The sequence below is a fragment of the Tursiops truncatus genome, chromosome 3 (genome assembly GCF_011762595.2).
Source record: "Tursiops truncatus isolate mTurTru1 chromosome 3, mTurTru1.mat.Y, whole genome shotgun sequence".
Classification (NCBI taxonomy): domain Eukaryota; kingdom Metazoa; phylum Chordata; class Mammalia; order Artiodactyla; family Delphinidae; genus Tursiops; species Tursiops truncatus.
In genome coordinates this window covers 62,761,242-62,780,515 of record NC_047036.1, presented here as the reverse complement: position 1 = coordinate 62,780,515, position 19,274 = coordinate 62,761,242, and the positions used below count along the sequence as shown (strand labels likewise).

The 19,274-nt window shown below is 36.6% G+C and overlaps 1 protein-coding gene across 7 annotated transcripts in view; it reads right to left on the bottom strand.

The window, feature by feature from the left end:
* Nucleotides 1–17,450, bottom strand: part of TENT2 (terminal nucleotidyltransferase 2) — a 58,505-nt gene extending 41,055 nt beyond the window's left edge. For 2 of the 7 annotated variants that reach the window (XM_019929775.3, XM_073802249.1), the window contains exons 1-5: nucleotides 17,114–17,450; nucleotides 16,819–16,887; nucleotides 11,179–11,352; nucleotides 10,878–10,967; nucleotides 7,848–8,085 (exon numbers count right to left, since the gene is read on the bottom strand). In XM_019929775.3, the coding sequence (XP_019785334.1) occupies nucleotides 7,848–8,085; nucleotides 10,878–10,967; nucleotides 11,179–11,315 (465 nt within the window). In that variant the 5' untranslated portion in view covers nucleotides 11,316–11,352; nucleotides 16,819–16,887; nucleotides 17,114–17,450. Of the gene's footprint in view, nucleotides 1–7,847; nucleotides 8,086–10,877; nucleotides 10,968–11,178; nucleotides 11,353–13,742; nucleotides 14,507–16,818; nucleotides 16,888–17,113 lie in introns of those variants that run through there. The other 5 variants (XM_004326168.4, XM_019929773.3, XM_019929774.3 and 2 more) reach the window with 5 other exon arrangements.
* Nucleotides 17,451–19,274: the final 1,824 nt, after the last annotated feature.

Sequence of the window (19,274 nt, the reverse complement as noted above, 5' to 3'; positions counted from 1 at the left end):
GATATGGAGAAAACCTAAGTGTGTCCACTGATGGATGAATGGATAAAGAAAATTGTTTGTGTGTGTGTGTGTGTGTGCGCGCGTGTATACATACACAATGGAATATTATTCGGCCTTAAAAAGGAAGGAAATTCTGCTATTTGCAACATGGATGAACCTGGAAGACATTATGCTAAATGAAATAAGCTAGACACAGAAAGACAAATACTGCATGACCTCACTTACATGTGGACTCTAAAAAAGTCAAATTCACAGTAGCAGAGAGTGGAATGGCAGTTATTAGGGGCTGAGGAGTAGGATGAGGAAAATGGGGAAATACTGCTCAAAGGACACAAACTTACAGTTATAAGATGAATAACTTCTGGAGACATAATGTACAATTACAGTGAATACGTTCAGTTAATAATAATGTAGTGTACACTTGAAATTTGCTGAGAGTAGATTTCAAGTGTTCTCATCACAAAAAAATATAACTGTGAGGTGATGAATATCACCTTAATTATCTTGATTATGGTAATCATTTCACAACATATACATACATCAAAACATCATGTATACTTTAAATATATACAATTTTTATTTGTTACTCATATCTCAGTAAAGCTGGAAAAAAACTGATAGGAGATATGGGCATATACATTTGTTCTGTTTCTAAATAAGGTGGAATATTGAAAATTTTAAAGATAGAGCCTCTGAAAAATCTGCAAGATAACTGTCCCCAAATTGTTCCTCCTAGGGTGTCAAGAGGTTCCATAAAATTTGCTCCTTTCCAAAACTGAACATTACACAAGAAATCTTGAACAATTCATTCATAATCATCTTTTTACTTTATACTCAGTACCAAGAAAACCTCAACCTATCCTCATCTCAACTCAAAATTCAAAATCAATTACTTCAATTCACTTAATACCTTCAAACTACCCAGAATTTTCAAAAATCAGTTATTATAGATGGAATTCAGGAGTTCAGATAATTGATTCCTCTACAAGCCTCTTTTTTGTTCAGGCAACCATATCTTCACCTAAAAACTAGAATGAAATAAAAGTTAAAATCCAGAAAAGTACCTCAGATTTTTTTACTGAGAAGAGTTCTGTTTGCTAATACAGCAACTTGAAAAACAGAGAAAAGACTTTAAAATGGAGGAAAAATTTAAACTCAGAACGTACTCATTTTCAAAAATTTAATTTTTTAGGTTTAATTCTCTAACTAATTAAAACTTCTACTAACAAAATATTTCCCTGGAACTTACTAAAGCAGCTGACTGATTTATTATTATTAATAGTAAATTCATTATTACCAATGTTAAGTGAGCTCTTTACACTACCCAGTAAATACTGTTTCAAACCTTCTCCACTATTCTTAAACCTCAGACATCCCATTTCATCTTCTCTACTCTCAACAGATAACCTTGCATAGTAATTCAGAGAGAAAACATGAAGAAGCCACTCAACTATGGAAACTCCGTTAACTTCTCCATACCATATGTACAAATCTACCTATCTTCCTTTTACCTACACCTATCCTCTCCTCCTATATCCTCCAGTTCCAAAAAGCTTTTCTCTTACCTAAAGCCAATCACTCCACCTATAGGCAGGACCCATGCCCTTTCCACCTTCTAAGGAATCTTTCCCATAAACATTTATATGTGCTTAAAGTTTCTTCCACCTCAAAAACAAAACAAAAAAACTCCTTTGTTCCAACTTCCCATCTTCGGCTCCTCCTCTTCACAGCCAAACTTCCCAAAACAATTGTAAATAAGCTTAGTTTCCGTATCTGTTTTCCTACCCTTTCCTCAACCTATTTCAATCAGTCTTGGATCCAGGCTCACCACTCCCCCTAGACAATCATACCCATCCTCTTGGCTTCAATTATCATCTACATGCCAATGATCACCAAATGTACACTTCTGGTCAATACCTTTCCTCTTAATTCCAGATCTATATGTATTAAACTATCAACTCTAAATATCTAATTTGATGTTTCAAATGCACATTTAAGACAACATGTCCACAGAACTCATGACATCCCTGCTCACCCTTCAATTCCTATTAAATACACATACTCCTAAAGCTTGCTCCTCTTGCATTTTGTTCTGTCTCAGTGAATGGTACCACCATGCATCCAGTTATAGAAGCCAGAAATCTGGGAGTAATCTTCAATATTTTCTTCTCTACCTAAACCAGCGGTTCTCAACTAGAGGCAATTCTGCCCCCCAGGGGACATCTGGCAATATCTATAGATATTTTTAGTTGTCATAACCAGCGATAAGTGGCATCTAGTGAATTGAAGCCAGGAATGTGGCTAAACATCCCATGATGCAGATGCTTAGATGACCTAATCTCTAACCCATCATCAAATCCTATCAATTTCACTTCCCCCAACAAAGCTTAAATCCAGTTTTTCTTCATCTTAACTACCAGCACTTCCTAATTCAAGGCACCATTACCTTTCACAACCATAAATTCCCTACATACACACTTGTTCAACTGCTTAAAATGAAGTCAGAATAATTTTAACTCATCTCTTTCCTGCTTAAAAAACTCCTAAACCAATCAAACTCTAGCCACCTTGGCCTCCTTTCAGTTCTTTGCATACTCCATGCTCCCTTCTACAATTTTTCGGACCCTCAAATACACTGTTCCCTCTCTCTAAAGCATTCTCTCCACCCCCACTACTCTTTCACTAGTTAACTCCTACTCACCCGTCAGATCTCAGCTCAAACATTACCTCCTCTAGACCATCACTGAAATTTCAAATAAATTCTCTTACCACTCTGCAATTTTCCTTTATAGCACTTATATATAAATAAAACTGTGATTTGCATGATTATTTTTTAATGGCTCTCCCTCTCACTATACTGTATGTACATGTTAAAGAGACCATGTACGTTTACCAAAATGTTTTGGCACAACGTTGTAGCATATAGCTGTCACCCACAAATATTTGCTGGATACTAAAAAAATACAGAATCTAATCTACTTCAGGAGTTTCAATTGTCACTTCTATTTCAGGTGACTTCAGGATTCATATCTCTGGCCCCAGCCTTGCTTCTGAAATATATATGGCCAGTTCAGCTACAACATGTTTTTCTACAATACTAATTAGCTTACAGATGATTGGTAAATAAGGGAACAGTATCAATTTAATGTATTAATTGGGTTGACTTGTACGTGGAGCTGAAATTGTGGAATTATAACCTTACAAGAAAAAAAAAAAAAGCCCTCAGCTTGGCTGCTCACAGGCAGGAGTCCTTATAGATCTAAGACAACTAAAAATAAGCATCCATATCCAGGGTTCCCACTTGACAGGCAAACCCCCAGACTCACAGCTCTCTGCTGGTGTATTTCCTTCTGAGTCTATCTTAACAGCAGACTCACTGACTCAGAGCGCCACTTTTAACTGCCTTGTCTCAGTGCCCTCCACAAGCCAGCACATCTCAACTCTGTAATGTATATTTTTAATATCCCATGCAGCAGCATCCACATGCTAAGCCACCTACCTGGTCTGTCCAAGTCATTTCCTAAGATATCAATTATTATTCTTGATAGCGTTCTGGTTACAAAACTGTTTAGGTTTTGAGTAGTGTCCTCCAGCCCTATTTTCCCATAGCCCTATATTCTTAGTGTGCAATCTGCAGAACATGAGGTCTTTCAAGAGCACAAACGTTACAGCAGATTTCCCCATAGTTCAAAAAAACTCTTGACTACTTCCTCAGTCAGCTTATACACCCAAAATCTGAGTTCCTTATCTCTGTTAACAGTCCAGAATCAAATCATTAAAGTTATTGATATCTCTCTCTCTCCTATATTCAATCATTCCACACATCTATCAATTTTCCTTATGCATGGTCTCTCACATCTTTTCCACAATCATCCACTGTAACTGAAAGCTTCAGCACCTCTCATCTGAAAGAATTTGATAATTAATAGCCTTCAAGGTAATCATCCAACTTCCAGGCCCTCCTATTCCAAACCAAACTCCACTATACTCTAAGAACTATCTTCCCAAAAATGCAAATCTAATTGGGATAGTCCTCTACTCAAAAACCTTCAATGGCATTCTACTGTGCAATCAAAGCCTCAAACTACTGCTCCACTTTTATTTCTCACTGAACCTCCCACTCATTTTACAATCCAGCAGAGATAAACAGAGGTAAACCATACAAACTACTGAGCTCACTGCTGGCAAAGAAAGACACTCAGTAAACATTAACTATTACTGCCACAGATTACCAGCTATTATAGTCAGTTCTAAGAATGTCATCTCCCTACTCTTGATTTTAAGCATCTTAAGTTCCTCCTGTTTATATTATTAGAGATGAGGGTCAACTCTTGGTTCTGTCACTTACTAGCTGTGACCTTGAGCAAGTTATTTAGCTTTCTGAGTCTCAGTAAAATTAGGATAATATCCATGTCATGGGGTTGTTGAAAAGACTAAATAATATAGCATATGTAGAATGCCTAGAAGAGAAGAGACATCAATAAATGTTAGTTTTCTTAAAAAGTGTTCACTTAAAGGGCTTCCCTGGTGGCGCAGTGGTTGAGAGTCCGCCTGCCGATGCAGGGGACGCGGGTTTGTGCCCCAGTCCGGGAAGATCCCACATGCCGCAGAGCGGTTAAGCCCGTGAGCCATGGCCGCTGAGCCTGCGTGTCCGGCGCCTGTGCTCCGCAACGGGAGAGGCCACAACAGTGAGAGGCCCGCATACCGCAAAAAAAAAAAAAAAGTGTTCACTTAAAGAATGGACACAGAACTAACTACTTGCAGTCTTTCTCCCACAACTAGGCAAGTACAGAGTAGCACTCAAAGAAATTGGTTTAACAACAGAATATTATCTTTATCCCTTGAAATAAGTGCTTATGCCAAAAACATAAGATTTAGGACAATCTTTTTCTATGCTACCAAGCAAAGAAAAAGTTATTGATATGGAACCATACTTTACTAGATGATTTATACTGACTAATGTGAATCATGTTATTACATTTACTGAGACTCAGTATATCCCTGATCCATATGCAGAACTAGTAGTTATTTAGTTAGTTTTAAGAATTAACTATTACAAACATACAAATAAATAAATGCAAAAATAGAGAACTTCAATACTCATGCATAATATATTCCATAAAAAATGGGCCTACCTGCATGTATATATCAAAAACCCACACGTAGTAAAAGGTGGTTATATCGTCATTCAAAGAATTGGTCTCATGTGATTTATACCACAGGCTTTCACAATATAGTATTACATGAGTTTCTTTAAAATGAGAAAGCAAAGAAAGGACAAACAGTTGAGGGGGGGTGGGGGGGGTACCAAAACATCCCAAGTTAATCACTCTGCTTTTTCCTTCCTCCCACTGGTATTGACTAAATGCTTTTCCTACTTCACAGTAAGAAAAGAATGACAGCCTTTTTCTTAAACAGTGCTGGGACAATTGGACCAAGAGCAAAAAATTCAGTTAGATCCCCTACTTCACATCATATATAAAGATTAACTCAAAATGGATCGAAGACCTAAATCTAAGAACACTATAAAACTCTTAGAATAACATGGAGGCATTAATTTTTGTGACCCTGGATTAGGCAATGGTTTCTTAGATATGCCACCAGAAGCTCAAGCAACCAAAGAAAAACAAATTGGACTTCGTCAAAATGAAAAAAGCTTTTGTGCTTCAAAGGAGACCATCAAGAAAGTAAAAAGAGACACCACAGAATGGAAGAATATATTTGCAAATCATCTATCTGATAAAAGTCTAGTATTCAGAACATATAAACAACTCTTACAACTCAACAAGAATAACAAAAACAATTTAAAAATGGACAAAGGATCTGAATAGACAATTCTCCAAAGAAGATACACATTCCAACACACAAATGAAAAGATGATCAACATCATTAGTCATTAGGGAAATGCAAACCAAAATCAAAATGAGATACCATTTCGCACCCACTAGGTTATAACCCACCTGGTTATAATCAAGAAGACAAACAATAAAAAGTGTTGGCAAAGATGTGAAGAAACTGGAACACTCACACACTGCTGGTAGAAATGTAAAATGGTGCAGCCACTTTAGAAAATATGTTGGCAATTCCTCAAAAAGTTATACACTGAGCTACTGCATAACTCTGCAATTTCACCCCTAGGTATAGACCCAAGAGAAATGAAAACATGTCCACACAAAAACTTGTACACAGATACAGCAGAATAGTCAAAAAGTGGAAACAGCCCAAAAATCCATCAACTGAGGCATGCACAAATAAAATATGGTTTATCTATACAATGGAATATTACTCAGCTATAAAAAGGAATAAAGAACTGAGAAATGCTATGACATGGATGAATCTTGAAAACATGTTAAGTGAAAGAATCAAGACCACATATTGTATGACTCCATTTATATGAAATGTTCAAAACAGACAAATCCATACTGATAAAAAATCGATTAGTGGTTGCCAGAGGCTGGGGGAGAGGGGCAGAGATGAGAAAGGAACTGCTACTGGGTACAAGGTGTCTTTTGGGGGTGATAAAAGGTACTGGAATTAGACAGTGGTAATAGTTGCACAACCTTGTGAATATAATAAAAACCACTGAATCATGCACTTTAAAAGAGTGAATTTTACGTGGACTTACTTCCCTGGTGGCACAGTGGTTAAGAATCCTCCTGCCAATGCAGGGGACATGGGTTCAAGCCCTGGTCTGGGAAGATCCCACATGCCACGGAGCAACTAAGCCCATGTGCCACAACTACTGAAGCCTGCGCGCCTAGAGCCCGTGCTCCACAACAAGAAAAGCCACTGCAATGAGAAGTCCGCACACCACAATGAAGAGTAGCCCCCGCTTGCCCAACTAAAGAAAGCCCGTGTGCAGCAACGAAGACCCAACGCAGCCAAAAAAAAAAAAAAAGAATTTTATGATACAATTACATCTCAATTAAAGAAAAAAAGGAATGATAGGAGAATAAAAAGCAGCACAACTAAGGAATGCAGCAAGTGTTCCTTTTTGACCCAACATTTTCCGTACACTTACTATGTTCCAGACCTACGCTGGTTGCTAGGAACCCAAAATAAAGTCACTACACTCTTTTCAGGCTCCTTCTCCCTAGCCTACAAATATCTCCAGAGTAGTGCAGCTTTGAAAATGCAAAAACAACAAATATAAGCCACAGACAATTCAAGAGAATGCAGATATTTACATTATAAACTCTTCTAAATTACCCAGAATTTTTTTTTTAGGTTTCACTAAATATGGGGAGAGAGAAGAGATATGCTTCTAATACTGGTATTAAATAACTCATTGTTCCCCAATGCTGATAATGTCATTTCCCAAGAATTATTATTTTAAGAGCTTCATTTCATTTATTCAAAATTTTTTTTTACAAATAATGTTTTTGATAAATCTTTCCTGATCATATCCCTTTGGAAGTATTACTTTCTCACTGACTCCTGGGTTCTCTATTTTTGACATTAAAAACCTCATGATAAAAACAAATATCCCAAAAGATGCTTTTTAATACTTTACTACAATATCCATATGAAAGCTTGTTTTTCTGTAATAAGAATAGGTAACAACAGAATTCTCTAAACTAAGAAATCAAATGTTTTAGGCTCTAATCCCAGATTTTTATGAATCACAGAAAATCTGATATACTGATATGAAAGCTGCATTTCCATAGAAGAACAGCTCACAAAAATCAGAGAATCAAATTTAGACAGAAAGCTCTGAATAGTACTTTAAATAGTGCAAAAAAGGGCATGTTCTACTTAATCCAAGACCTTAGATATTTCTGATACTTTCAATACACTATTTATATTAACTTCCCAAAAGATAAAACTAAAATCTACATTAAAATTACCTTATCTTTGGCCTCAGGCAGTGTGATTTCTCTAGGTTCTAAAAATGGTATTTCTCGAAAAGGCGGAACACCTCTGACTATATCTGGTACATAGTGTGTATGAAACAATGGCGGCATTGAGTATCTTCTTTCACCTGATAAAGGCACTATGTGGTTAACTATAGTTGGCTCTTGGTGAGGTGAATGGAAACGTTGTCGTTTACCATCAAGAGGAAGATTCTTTTCATCGTTTAATCTCCTGAAAACAAACAATATACCTTAGTGATTAAAGATATAATTTTCTGATTACAAATAGAAAACACTAAAAATATATAAATAGATGACAATACTTTTTCAGCGAGGCCACATTAGCTCTAAATGAATCTTAAAATATTCATTTTCGGCATAAGAGATGCCTTAGAGAACGCTTTAGGAAAAATGTGTAATAATGATGCATATTTTTTAAAAAAACAAACCACATATATACATTAGGGTTGGTCTCCTGCATTTGAATTACCACAATACTTCTTATCAGCAGCAAAAACTTGGCAGAAGAATTTCTATTTATAGAATCACTAACAATAAAAGATCCAAACTCTAACATAGGGAGGAAGAGATTAACTGAACTGAGTGCTATATATAAAAAAGGGCTCTTTGAGACCACCTATGTTCTGGTTTATCAGTAGGAAAGACCAAATTAAGAGACAGTTACTTTTTAGAAAAGCTTTATATAAAGACGTTGGACAACTAAAGAAATCTGAAAATGAACTGCATTTCAGATAACAGTATTGTACTAATGTTAAATTTCTTGGGCATGATCAATATATTTTTGGTTATACAAGAGAATATCCTTGTTCTTAGGAGGAATGCACTGATGTGTTGCGGGGTAAAGTGCAACGATGTCAACAACCTTCTTTCATATCACTCAGAAAAAAGTAGGGATAGGGAAGGAAAAAGGCAGAATAAAACAAATCTCGCAGAACCGATCAATCTAGGAAAACCACATACAGGTGTTAATTGTACTATTCAGATTTTTCTGGAGGCTTAAAAATATTCAAAACAAAAAGGGAAAAATAATTTAAAAGTAATTATTTGTGGGAAAAGAAAGGTATTTACTTTCTTAAGTTGTTTACACCATAGGAAATTATCCAATTCCTTTTGAACTCTAAAATTTTATGAGTCATAGCCACCTGAAGGTTTTTATTTTAATACTCTTGGGATTATGTCAATTACTCTCTCCTTGACAGACCCACAAAATAACTGGTACTCCTACCCACAGGTAAAGATGCTAAAAACATGAGTGTATATTTAATTTTTTTTATTTTTTAATAATTTATTTATTCATTTAATTTTGGCTGTGTTGAGTCTTTGTTGCTGCGTGCAGGCTTTCTCTAATTGCGGTGAGCGGGGTCTTCATTGTGGTGCGCAGGCTTCTCATTGTGGTAGCTTCTCTTGTTGCACAGCACGGGCTCTAGGCGCGTGGGTTTCAGTAGTTGTGGCACGTGAGCTCAGTAGTTGTGGCTCACGGGCTCTAGAGCGCAGGCTCAGTAGTTGTGGTGCACAGGTTTAGTTGCTCCACAGCATGTGGGATCTTCCCCGACCAGGGCTCGAACCCATGTCCCCTACATTGGCAGGCGAATTCTTAACCACTGAGCCACGAGAGAAGCCCCTTTAACATTTTTTAAACATAAAATTTAGAGCTTTATATGCTGAATACCTTCTATTGAGAATGTCAATTTTAGTTTTAAAATTACATATGTATAATTATGAACTAGTGGAATTTATTTTCATTCATGATTCACAAATGGGCTATCAAGGCAATTTCTAAAAAATGAAAATTTGAATAAAGTCAATAATTTAAGCATCATTATACAGTTTTCCACAATGGCAGCTTTGAAGAACAATTCACAGTGCTTCTAAGTATGGGATGTAGAGCCAAACCACCTGGTTTCAAATTCCAGTTATGCTACTCCTACCTGAATAACCAGATCATTACTTCTGTGTGCTTCAGCTTTCTCCTCAAAAGAAGAGGCGTAACAGTACTTACTTCATAAAGTGTTGTGAAACTTAGTCAAACCATTATCTGCAAAGTCCTTAGAGCAATGCCTACTACACATAGTGAGTGATCAATAATTCTTAGCTACTGTTATTTCTAGTTGGACATAAAAGTTACGGAATGTTTATAGACTATAAATAGTAATATCTTGCAAATATTGCCAAATATTATTTTAATAATCACCCCTAAAGTTCTATCATAATTACCCCATGATACATCAATTTCTTTTAATCAAATTGGTTAAAATGAATTGATTCCTGACTTCTCTATAGAAAGCTTTAGGTCATGTAGAAATTTTCATTATAATAACGTTTATCGTGGAAACTTACCTGTGTAAGACAAATCAAATAGTAAACTTTACTAGAAAGAAGGTGTTATAGGCTGAATTATGTCCTCTCAAAATTCATATGTTTAAGTCTTAACCCCTAGTACTTCAAAATGTGACTGTATTTGGACACAGGTCCTTTAAAGAAATAACTGAGTTAAAATGGGGTCATTAGAGTGAGCCCTAATCCAATATAACTAGTGTCCTCAGAAGAACAGATTAGGACACCGAAAACACAGACAGAGGGATGACCATCTGAGGACAGAGAAAGAAGGCAGCCATCTATAAGCTAAAGAGGGAGGCCTCAGAGGAAACCAAACCTGCCAACACCTTGATCTTGGACTTCTAGCCCCCAGAATTTTGAGAAAATTAATTTCTGTTGTTTAAGCCACCAAGTCTATTGTACTTTGTTATGGCGGCCCTAACAAACAGATACAGAAATCCATCTTATTTAGTTAAAAATCTCAATTAAAAGTAGTTATCTGAAGACAGTTATCCCTAAAATTTTTTAAATACTTTGAAGTTTTAAAATTCTGTTACAGGACTGATCACACAGGTCCCAGAAAACAAAATGTAGGGCATAGTGTCCATTCAACTTAATACAAGATACAGCGTTAAACAGTTCCCCAAAATGCAATTTTTTCTTTTAAAATAAGTAAGAAATACTTACTTCCTTCCTCGAAATAATGGGGAAGTTGAGGTCTGTACTGGACTGACATTTCCATATGTCAACTGCTGTAATGATACAGCTCTAGACAAGCTACCAAAGACAAAGAAAGAACAGTAGTAGTATACATTTTTTCCTTAAAAACAAAAAACTAATTTCAGAAAAACTAAACAGTTCACCGATCACAAGAAAACAAGACATGATGACATTTTCTCTAGCTCCAAATGTTTCATATAAAAAGGATTTGTGTCAAGTAGAAAATGAAACTTACAAATGACATGGGCCAAAATAACACCGTACTTACTCTGTATTCTGAAAGTTGAACTGTGCATCTATAAGCTGCTGGTGTGAATAAAGACTTGGTGACAGGGTGAAGAAGTTATTATGTTGTTGATGGTTTGGAGTGAAAGGCGGGCGACCCAAAATTGAGTTTGGGAACATGCTCTTGTTCACTAAGAGTAAACATGTATTCTTCTACCTACAATAGTTTTAAAGATAATTTATTATAGCTTAAAGACATTGAACTCTTTGATAACTAGCATCTGCTAATTAATAAACAATTAGTTACCAAGTTACGAATTTCATTTGCAAAGTTATTTTTTTAAAGTTCAAACAGATCTCTTAAGTCACACCATAAGTAACAAAAAAACTTACTAATAATAAATTTTAAATCTAGATTAACCACATTATTCAAATGATAGTAAAATCTGTGCATTTCTAATTTTGTGATGAATTTTCCCTAATAAATTTATCCTAATATCAACAAATCTTTTAGAATCAAGTTAACACCACTATACTCTGATAATAAAAAGAAACCACCCAAGTGAGACATTTAATGAAATCCTACAATTTCTTACATTTATTCCCAATCTAATTTATTCAAAGGTATAAGCTGTCATATGACAACCTGATTCCCAGGATTTAGATCGTACAGATCTGATCAAACAAGGGATGGAATTTGTATCACCTAATAACTATTTATAAAATGCTGAGATTCCCCTCAAGGTCTAAACAACTTATAAAAAGAACTTCCAATAAAAGACAGTTTGCTCCACACGAATGGGGAAAACCTAGGTACAAAGCAATCAGAATCGTTCACTACCCCAAGCAGAAGACTAGATATTTATTATTCGCAATGACTGACCCCAAGAGGCTATAGACTTACAAAGAGTAGGGTAAGAAAACAAACTGAAAACAAGTATTAAGTCTACAAAGTAAAAACAGGATCCCCAGCCTGCATTCCCAATTCAGGCAATTAGAAAACTTATCTATGGAATAATGGAACAAGAAACCATATAATACAGTAACCAAAGAACCTGTAACATAGGAACAGTCGCTCACCAAGAAAAAGTTAAGCTCACTCGCAACGTACAATGAAGCCTACTATTGAACTGCCTACTCATGCACATAAGCTTCCAATTTAGATTTCTAGTTAGAAAACAGACATCCATGGATCATCAAAAGTTAAAAAAAAAAAAAAAAAAGGCCTAGGAATAAACAGAAACAATACCTGCAACAAATGAAAAATGAGGGAAAAAAACCCTCCATAATTAATGAAATAACATTGAATATGTAAATAAGAATGTGTTTTTTAAAAAGCAGAAAGGGCTCTTGGAAAATTAAAAGCAGAAATATCCAGCAGAAAGCTAAAAATAACATTGAGGAATGAACAAAAAGGAAAAATTGGTGAGGGCAGACAGGAGGCAGGACAGTAAGAGAAAAAAATATAATAAAACCAAACTATGTGGTCCAACATCCAATACAACAGAAGTTCCAGGAAGAACAGAGAAAACACAGAAAAGGAAATTACCAAGTAAGTAAAACAAGAAAATGTCCAAGACTGAAGAACACCAAGCCTTAGATTGAAAGGACCCAATGAGTATAAAGCACAACTGAATATATATATACATATATATATATATACATACATACACACACACACACACACAAAGGTATATTACAGTGACATTTCAGAATATCAGGTAAAAGAAGCTTATAAATATTACAGAGAAAGAAAATGTTATAAACAAAGGGATGGTATGGATAAACAACAAGGTCCTACCATATAGCACAGAGAACTATATTCAATATCCTGAGATAAACCATAATGGAAAAGAATATAAAAAAGAATGTATAATTGTATCACTTTGCTATACAGCAGAAATTAACACAACACTGTAAATCAACTACACTTCAATTAAAAAAAAAAACACCAAGGGATGGTAATCAAAATGGCTTTGGCCCTCTCAGTAGCAACAGTGGAAACAAAACAAGGAAGTGAATGCCTTCAAGGCTCCGAAGGAAATGCTTTCAAGCTATAATTTTATACCCAGCTATACTATCAGTGCAAAAGGAAAATAAAAACATTTTTAGACATGTAAAGTATCAAAAAAAGAAAAATGAAAAGAAAATCTGGGATCTAGGAAAAGGGAGCTCTGACACAGGGCAGAGACAAATTCCCCAGGATGATGGTGAAGGGAAGCTAAACAGCTTAAGTTAGAACACATAGAGGTCTTCAAGAAGATATCCAAGGAGGAAAAAGATTAACTGGTAGATTACCTTATATATTTGACCACAGAGAGGAGTTCGGCTAACAGAGCAGAAATTATAGGAACAGAAATGCAGCAAGTTAATAATAAATTACTAAACTACGGACAAAACACACTCAAAAGGTCATATAAAAAAGGAAATATAATCAGTCACCTACTTGGTTCTTACAATAACAAGAACATTGAACATACTGATTTAAACAGAAATTGTAATATATTTATTATATATTTACTACACTGTATTTACAGATTACATATGCTACATAAAATATACTATATGCTACATATATTTACATGTTTATACACACATAAATCTCACAATTTATGATGAGAGAGGGTACATAAAAATGGTAAATCCTCATTTTCAGTAGATCAGTAGATGTCAATCCAAAAACCAAGCTGTATAAAAATTTCTACGTTGTCTTTTTTTTTTTAGAACAACAGAGGAAAATAACATATAAGCTGCTAAAAGAAATGGTAATTGCCTCTGGGACTAAGACAAGATGGCTGGAAAAATTAGAATAGGAGACAACAAGAGAGAAAAGAGAAAGATCTGGGAAGAGACAAATAAGTCACTCACAGAAACTTTATTCCTTTTCAATTCTGTAAGATTAAAATTTCCTAGACTGGCCAAAGAGTGAGATTCACCAGTCCAAGGTTCATAACAGATTATGGACAATAGTCTTGGGCCACCATCAGATCCCATCCCAAGTGCCTGACTCTAATTTGGACCAGAGACAAGGTGTTACGTCCAGAAAACAAGAGTTTGTCAGCTTTCTTCAGCAGGCCTTTATCCCTTGTTATAGGAAATTGATTAAAACAAAAAATCAATCCTATCAAATCTGCTAAACTGTACTCTCTGATGTTCACTGATCAGAGGCAGTATCTTGAACCAAGCAGGATTCCAGAGAATTCTTTAGTAAAAGTACACTCAATAATTGTAGAATGCCAGATCTAAGGCTGTCAACTAATGCCTTCTTCTCCCTTTGCCTGGGCTTACACTCCTTCTTGGCTTCCTTGACTCTGCTACTCTGACTCAACTCCCCATAAAACAATTACTACTTCAAAGAATTCATGAGAAAATGACATTAAATACAATTCATTATAATGAATTTTGCTTGATATTTAATTTTGTTGTAACACAGATACTATAGATCTGATCAAACAAGAGAAGAAATTTGTATTCAGAAAAACTAGAATTAAAACACTCTATATTCAGATTTATTTAAATCAATTCGTAGTTAAAATTCTAGACATTTTGTTTATACCTATAAATAATATGCTTGTGTTTTTCTTCAGGCTGGAGACCCAAAATGACATAATAGCCCAGACCTCACCTAATTTCTATTGCATTACATGGTCAGATTCAAACTTAAGAATAAGTCAAAAGATGTCTTGTAGCCCAGAAGTACTCCTCAAACAACCACAGCTTAAAAGCTGAGAATGATTCCATACTCAAAAGTGTACTTTAGGGCAGTTATCTAAATCAGCCTATCCCTAATTACCAGATAAGCATCAAAGGTTTTCCAGCGCCTCCAAAACAAAGTTATCTGTCGGGTTCTCCTCAGGATGAATTTTTGGCCCTCAAGTCTGGCTCTTAACCAGGCCAGCCTTCAAAGTGGGGAGGATCATTCCTAGGGAATGTAATCAATGACATTCAATGCTCTCCAACACAAGTATTCTGCATGACCATCTAGAGATAAGGAAGTAAACCAAAAGCCCATGAATTTCAATTCCTCTTTCTAATATTTCTCCTAATACATTCCAACACTAATTTTGATGAAGATAAAAATGACACCAAAATAATAACCTATTATAATAAAACAATATAAGGGATCATTTTTTAAACAGAATAGAGTTTCTGAGAATAAAATCCAGCAAAACTATTACCATACCAGATTTAAGGGGACCTCTACAAAATTTTAAATCTTTTTCTTTATATTCTGAATGAAAGCCTTCTTCACCAAGTAGACAATGATCCATAAAAAAAAATTACTCCACATTAACATTGGTAGCAGGTGTAAGAAATTTTATGATAAATAAAATCCAGATATTGGTGGTATCCTATTTTTCTTAGTTTGAAAATTATCAATTTCTCAATCTGTGCTTGACTATAAAAAAGAATAATCTAGGTAAATTTTGAACTGCTTTAAAACTGTTGCATTGGTTCTTGCCTTAAGGAGAGAATCTTAAGGATTACTTCTTGACTAAGGTTGCCCATTTGGAAGTTACACAGATTTATTTGTAAATAGTCATATATGAGACAAGGTAGTAAAGGAGTAGTTCACAAAGTAATTCCTAGTGATATAGCATTTGGTCCTATAACGTACAACCCGGAATTTCTGTCCTAAACTTGACCTCTCCTCCAAGGAATTAGAGAACACTCAAGGTTACATAATTCGTTCATCAAGATTCTCTGGAAAGTGGAATCTACCTAGTATAAAAACCAGAAATGTAGTAGCAAATCTAGTTATCTGTCCACTTTGTCCAAATGCCTTTGATCCCCTAAACTCACTTTTTTTCTCCGTAATGCAACAAGTCCAACTCCTAAATCCTGCTCACCCTCTGTCAAACCACCCACAGGTTTTGATAACAACAGTCCTTTTTTTAAATTAATTTTTATTGGAGTATAGTTGCTTTTACAATGTTGTGTTAGTTTCTACTGTACAGCAAAGTCAACCAGCTATACATATATCCCCTCTGATCAAGAATTAGATCCCATCCAAGTATTAAAAAATAATCTAGCCACATGATTCCAAATGGACATTTCTTAAATACCTATTTCACACACAGCTTGTTACACTTCCTGATCAGACAGAATTGAGACTATTCACACCAACAGAGTACTGCTACTATTATTTGGCTATTCATCAGTACATATTAAGAGCCTTCTAGCTATTAATTCCATGTTTAAAGCCTTGTGGTAATAAAGCATACAATATGAGGGTATTTACAAAAGTAGTATGTCGCCTGTAATTCAAATACGCAGACTTAGTGTTCGGTTCTGATCTTTCCCCACAAAACCATACACCACACGTTTGTTAGGTTGCCAATGTAGCTTGAGTTTTAGTTTCATTTTCTTTTTTGTTCACCCTATTGGTATACCAATATAAATAAACGACTGCTATTTTAAACAAAGAGTTGAGAGAGGATCAAACAAGGCAGGGAACTTGGATAGTAGAGGATTTATGAGACACATAAGCCCCCCGTGTTCTGACCTAGAAAGAGAGATGGAGAACCTATCTACAAAGGCTGAACGGTGCGAAAACAAAAGGGATAGACAACAATCTGACAGTCCTAACCTGTGCGGTTTCCTGTAAAGCTAAAAACCGAGACAATTTCACAACCATTTAGTGAAAAGTATTAAATTTTAAATTATTAATCCTGATATTTACCTTAGTTCTTCACCACCCTTTGAAACCCCATGCAGTGTCCCAAGACAGTCTTCCTTGTTTGGTCCTAGACTGAGGACGGGGCGCGAGAAAGACAAACGAATGGGAAACGTTTAAGAGTTCCTAAGATTCTTCATAAAGTACCGCAGCCTGGGGGCCGCCCATACGTCTGGGATATCAGAGAGATTATGCCGGAACCTCCCACGCAAAACACTACAGTTTCCGAAAAAGTTCCCGGCGCCCCGCCCCCCACCCAGGCCTACACCGTTGCTTTCCTCTCCGAAACCCCCTAACTCACAAGTGTCCTCGGGGAAGGCTAAGCAGGAGAATCTACCGGCACCGCCAGCCCAGGAGCTCCAGAGCCGGAGCAGGGACGGCCCGGCGCGCTCGGTCCTAGCTTTCTCCAGAGCCAAAGGTGGTAGTGCCCGCGCGGAATGGGTAGGCCCGGCTCCGGCTCCGGATTGCGATCTAATTCCCGGGCTCGGCGGCCGGGGAGGTACGACACAAGAAAAGGCAGGGGCAGCAAGGGTGAGGGAACTCGAGGAAGATGGCAAGAGACGGAAGACCAAAATGTAGACGGAAAAAGGCGGCGTAGAAAGCCCTGTCGGAAACACCCGGAAGACCGACGTGACCCCGGATGGAAACGGCGAGTAGGGGGACGGAGGTCATACTTCCGGCAGCCGCTTCACTCTCTCCTGCGAGGTCTTCGCTCGAGTGCGCAAGCGCACGGCTCCTGGGGGCCCGGCTGGGAGGGCGTGGGACGTTCAGCAGCTGCGAGAGCGAGCGCGAGCGCGTAGGGGAAGGGCTGAGACTGCCTAGAGAAAGGCGGAGCGGCAGACGGAGGAGGGTGGTTGGCGGAGAGCTGCCCTGGACCCGCTCCTCAAGCTCAAATCTGATAAACATTTTTTTTACTGATCCTTCCTGTCTCTCAGCCGGGTGACTCCTCCCCAGAGAAGATTTTCCTGGCCAAGTTTTCCCTCACTCTTCTACACTGATCAGTATTAAGCTTTGTTTTTTCCCGTTAATGAACTGAGAGCTGCTTGGGGACCCTTATTTATCTATAAAGTCCAGACTCAACTCCCTGCCTTAGTAGCTAACATTCACTAATAAAACAAACATTTCATATTTCTTCTTGAGTGAGCTTTAATAGTTGTGAAAATATAAGTTGTTGAAATTTATTCGTGTAAATCTGTTAACAATATTCCTTTATTGTCCTTTTTACTCCTGAAATTGGTAACTTGTGTCTTTTTTCCTTTTTCCTGATCGACCCGGCAAGAGGCAATATTAATCTCACTGATTTCAAATCTCAAAGTCAACTTTTGGTTTCATAGATTTTCTTTATTTTTCTTTTCTCTTTCATTGATTTCTACTGTTATGTTTATTTCCTTTATTCTTCTTTTTTGAAGTTTTTAAAATTAATTTTCCAGTTTCTTGGAAACTGAGGTCTTTGATTTGAGATGTTTCTTCCTTTGTAATATAGGCATTTAGTAGTATGAGTTTCCTTCAAAGTACTGTGTTAGCTGTATCCCACACATTTTAATATATTGTGTTTTCATTTTACTTCATTTCAAAATACTTTCTAATTTCCCTATATGGGTTTTTTTCTTTGATCCTCGGATTATTTATGTTATTTAGTCTCCAAGTATCAGACTTTCCGGATACCTTTCTGTTTTTGATTTCTAATACAATCCCATTATCATCAAAGAACATACTTCATATAATTCGAATCATTTTAAATTTATTGAGATTTGTTCTGTGGCCCAGAATATGGTTGGTCTGTCTTGGTAAGTGTTCAGTGTACATTTAAAATAAATGTGTATTCTGTAGCTGTTGGGTGAAATGCTCCACAAATGTGAATCACGTCAAGTTGCCTGATATTACTGTTCAAATCTAAATCCTGGGGGGGATTTAGAACATACTTACTGATTTTCTGTCTACTTATTTTATTAATTATTAAGGGAAGAGCACTGAAATCCCTCACTATAATTATGGATTTTTCTAGTTTTCCTTGCTGTTCTATCAGTTTTTGCTTTATGTGTTGTGAAGCTCTGCTGTTAGTTGCATAAACATTTAGAATTGTTCTATTATTTAGGTGAATTTATCTTTAATGAAATGAATATGAAAATTATTATGTCATTATGAAATGATTCACTTTATAAATGACCCTCTTTTTTTCCTGGTAATATTCTTTGCTCTAACTGTACTCTGTCTGATGGTAATACAATCACTACAGCTTTCTTTTTTATAGCGTTAACATGTTTTTTGGGGGTTTTTTTTTTTTTGTTTTTTTTTTGCTGTACGCAGGCCTCTCACCGCTGTGGCCTCTCCCGTTGGGGAGCACAGGCTCCGGACGCACAGGCCCAGCGGCCATGGCTCACGGGCCCAGCCGCTCCGCGGCATGTGGGATCTTCCCAGCCCGGGGCACGAACCCGCGTCCCCTGCATTGGCAGGCGGACTCT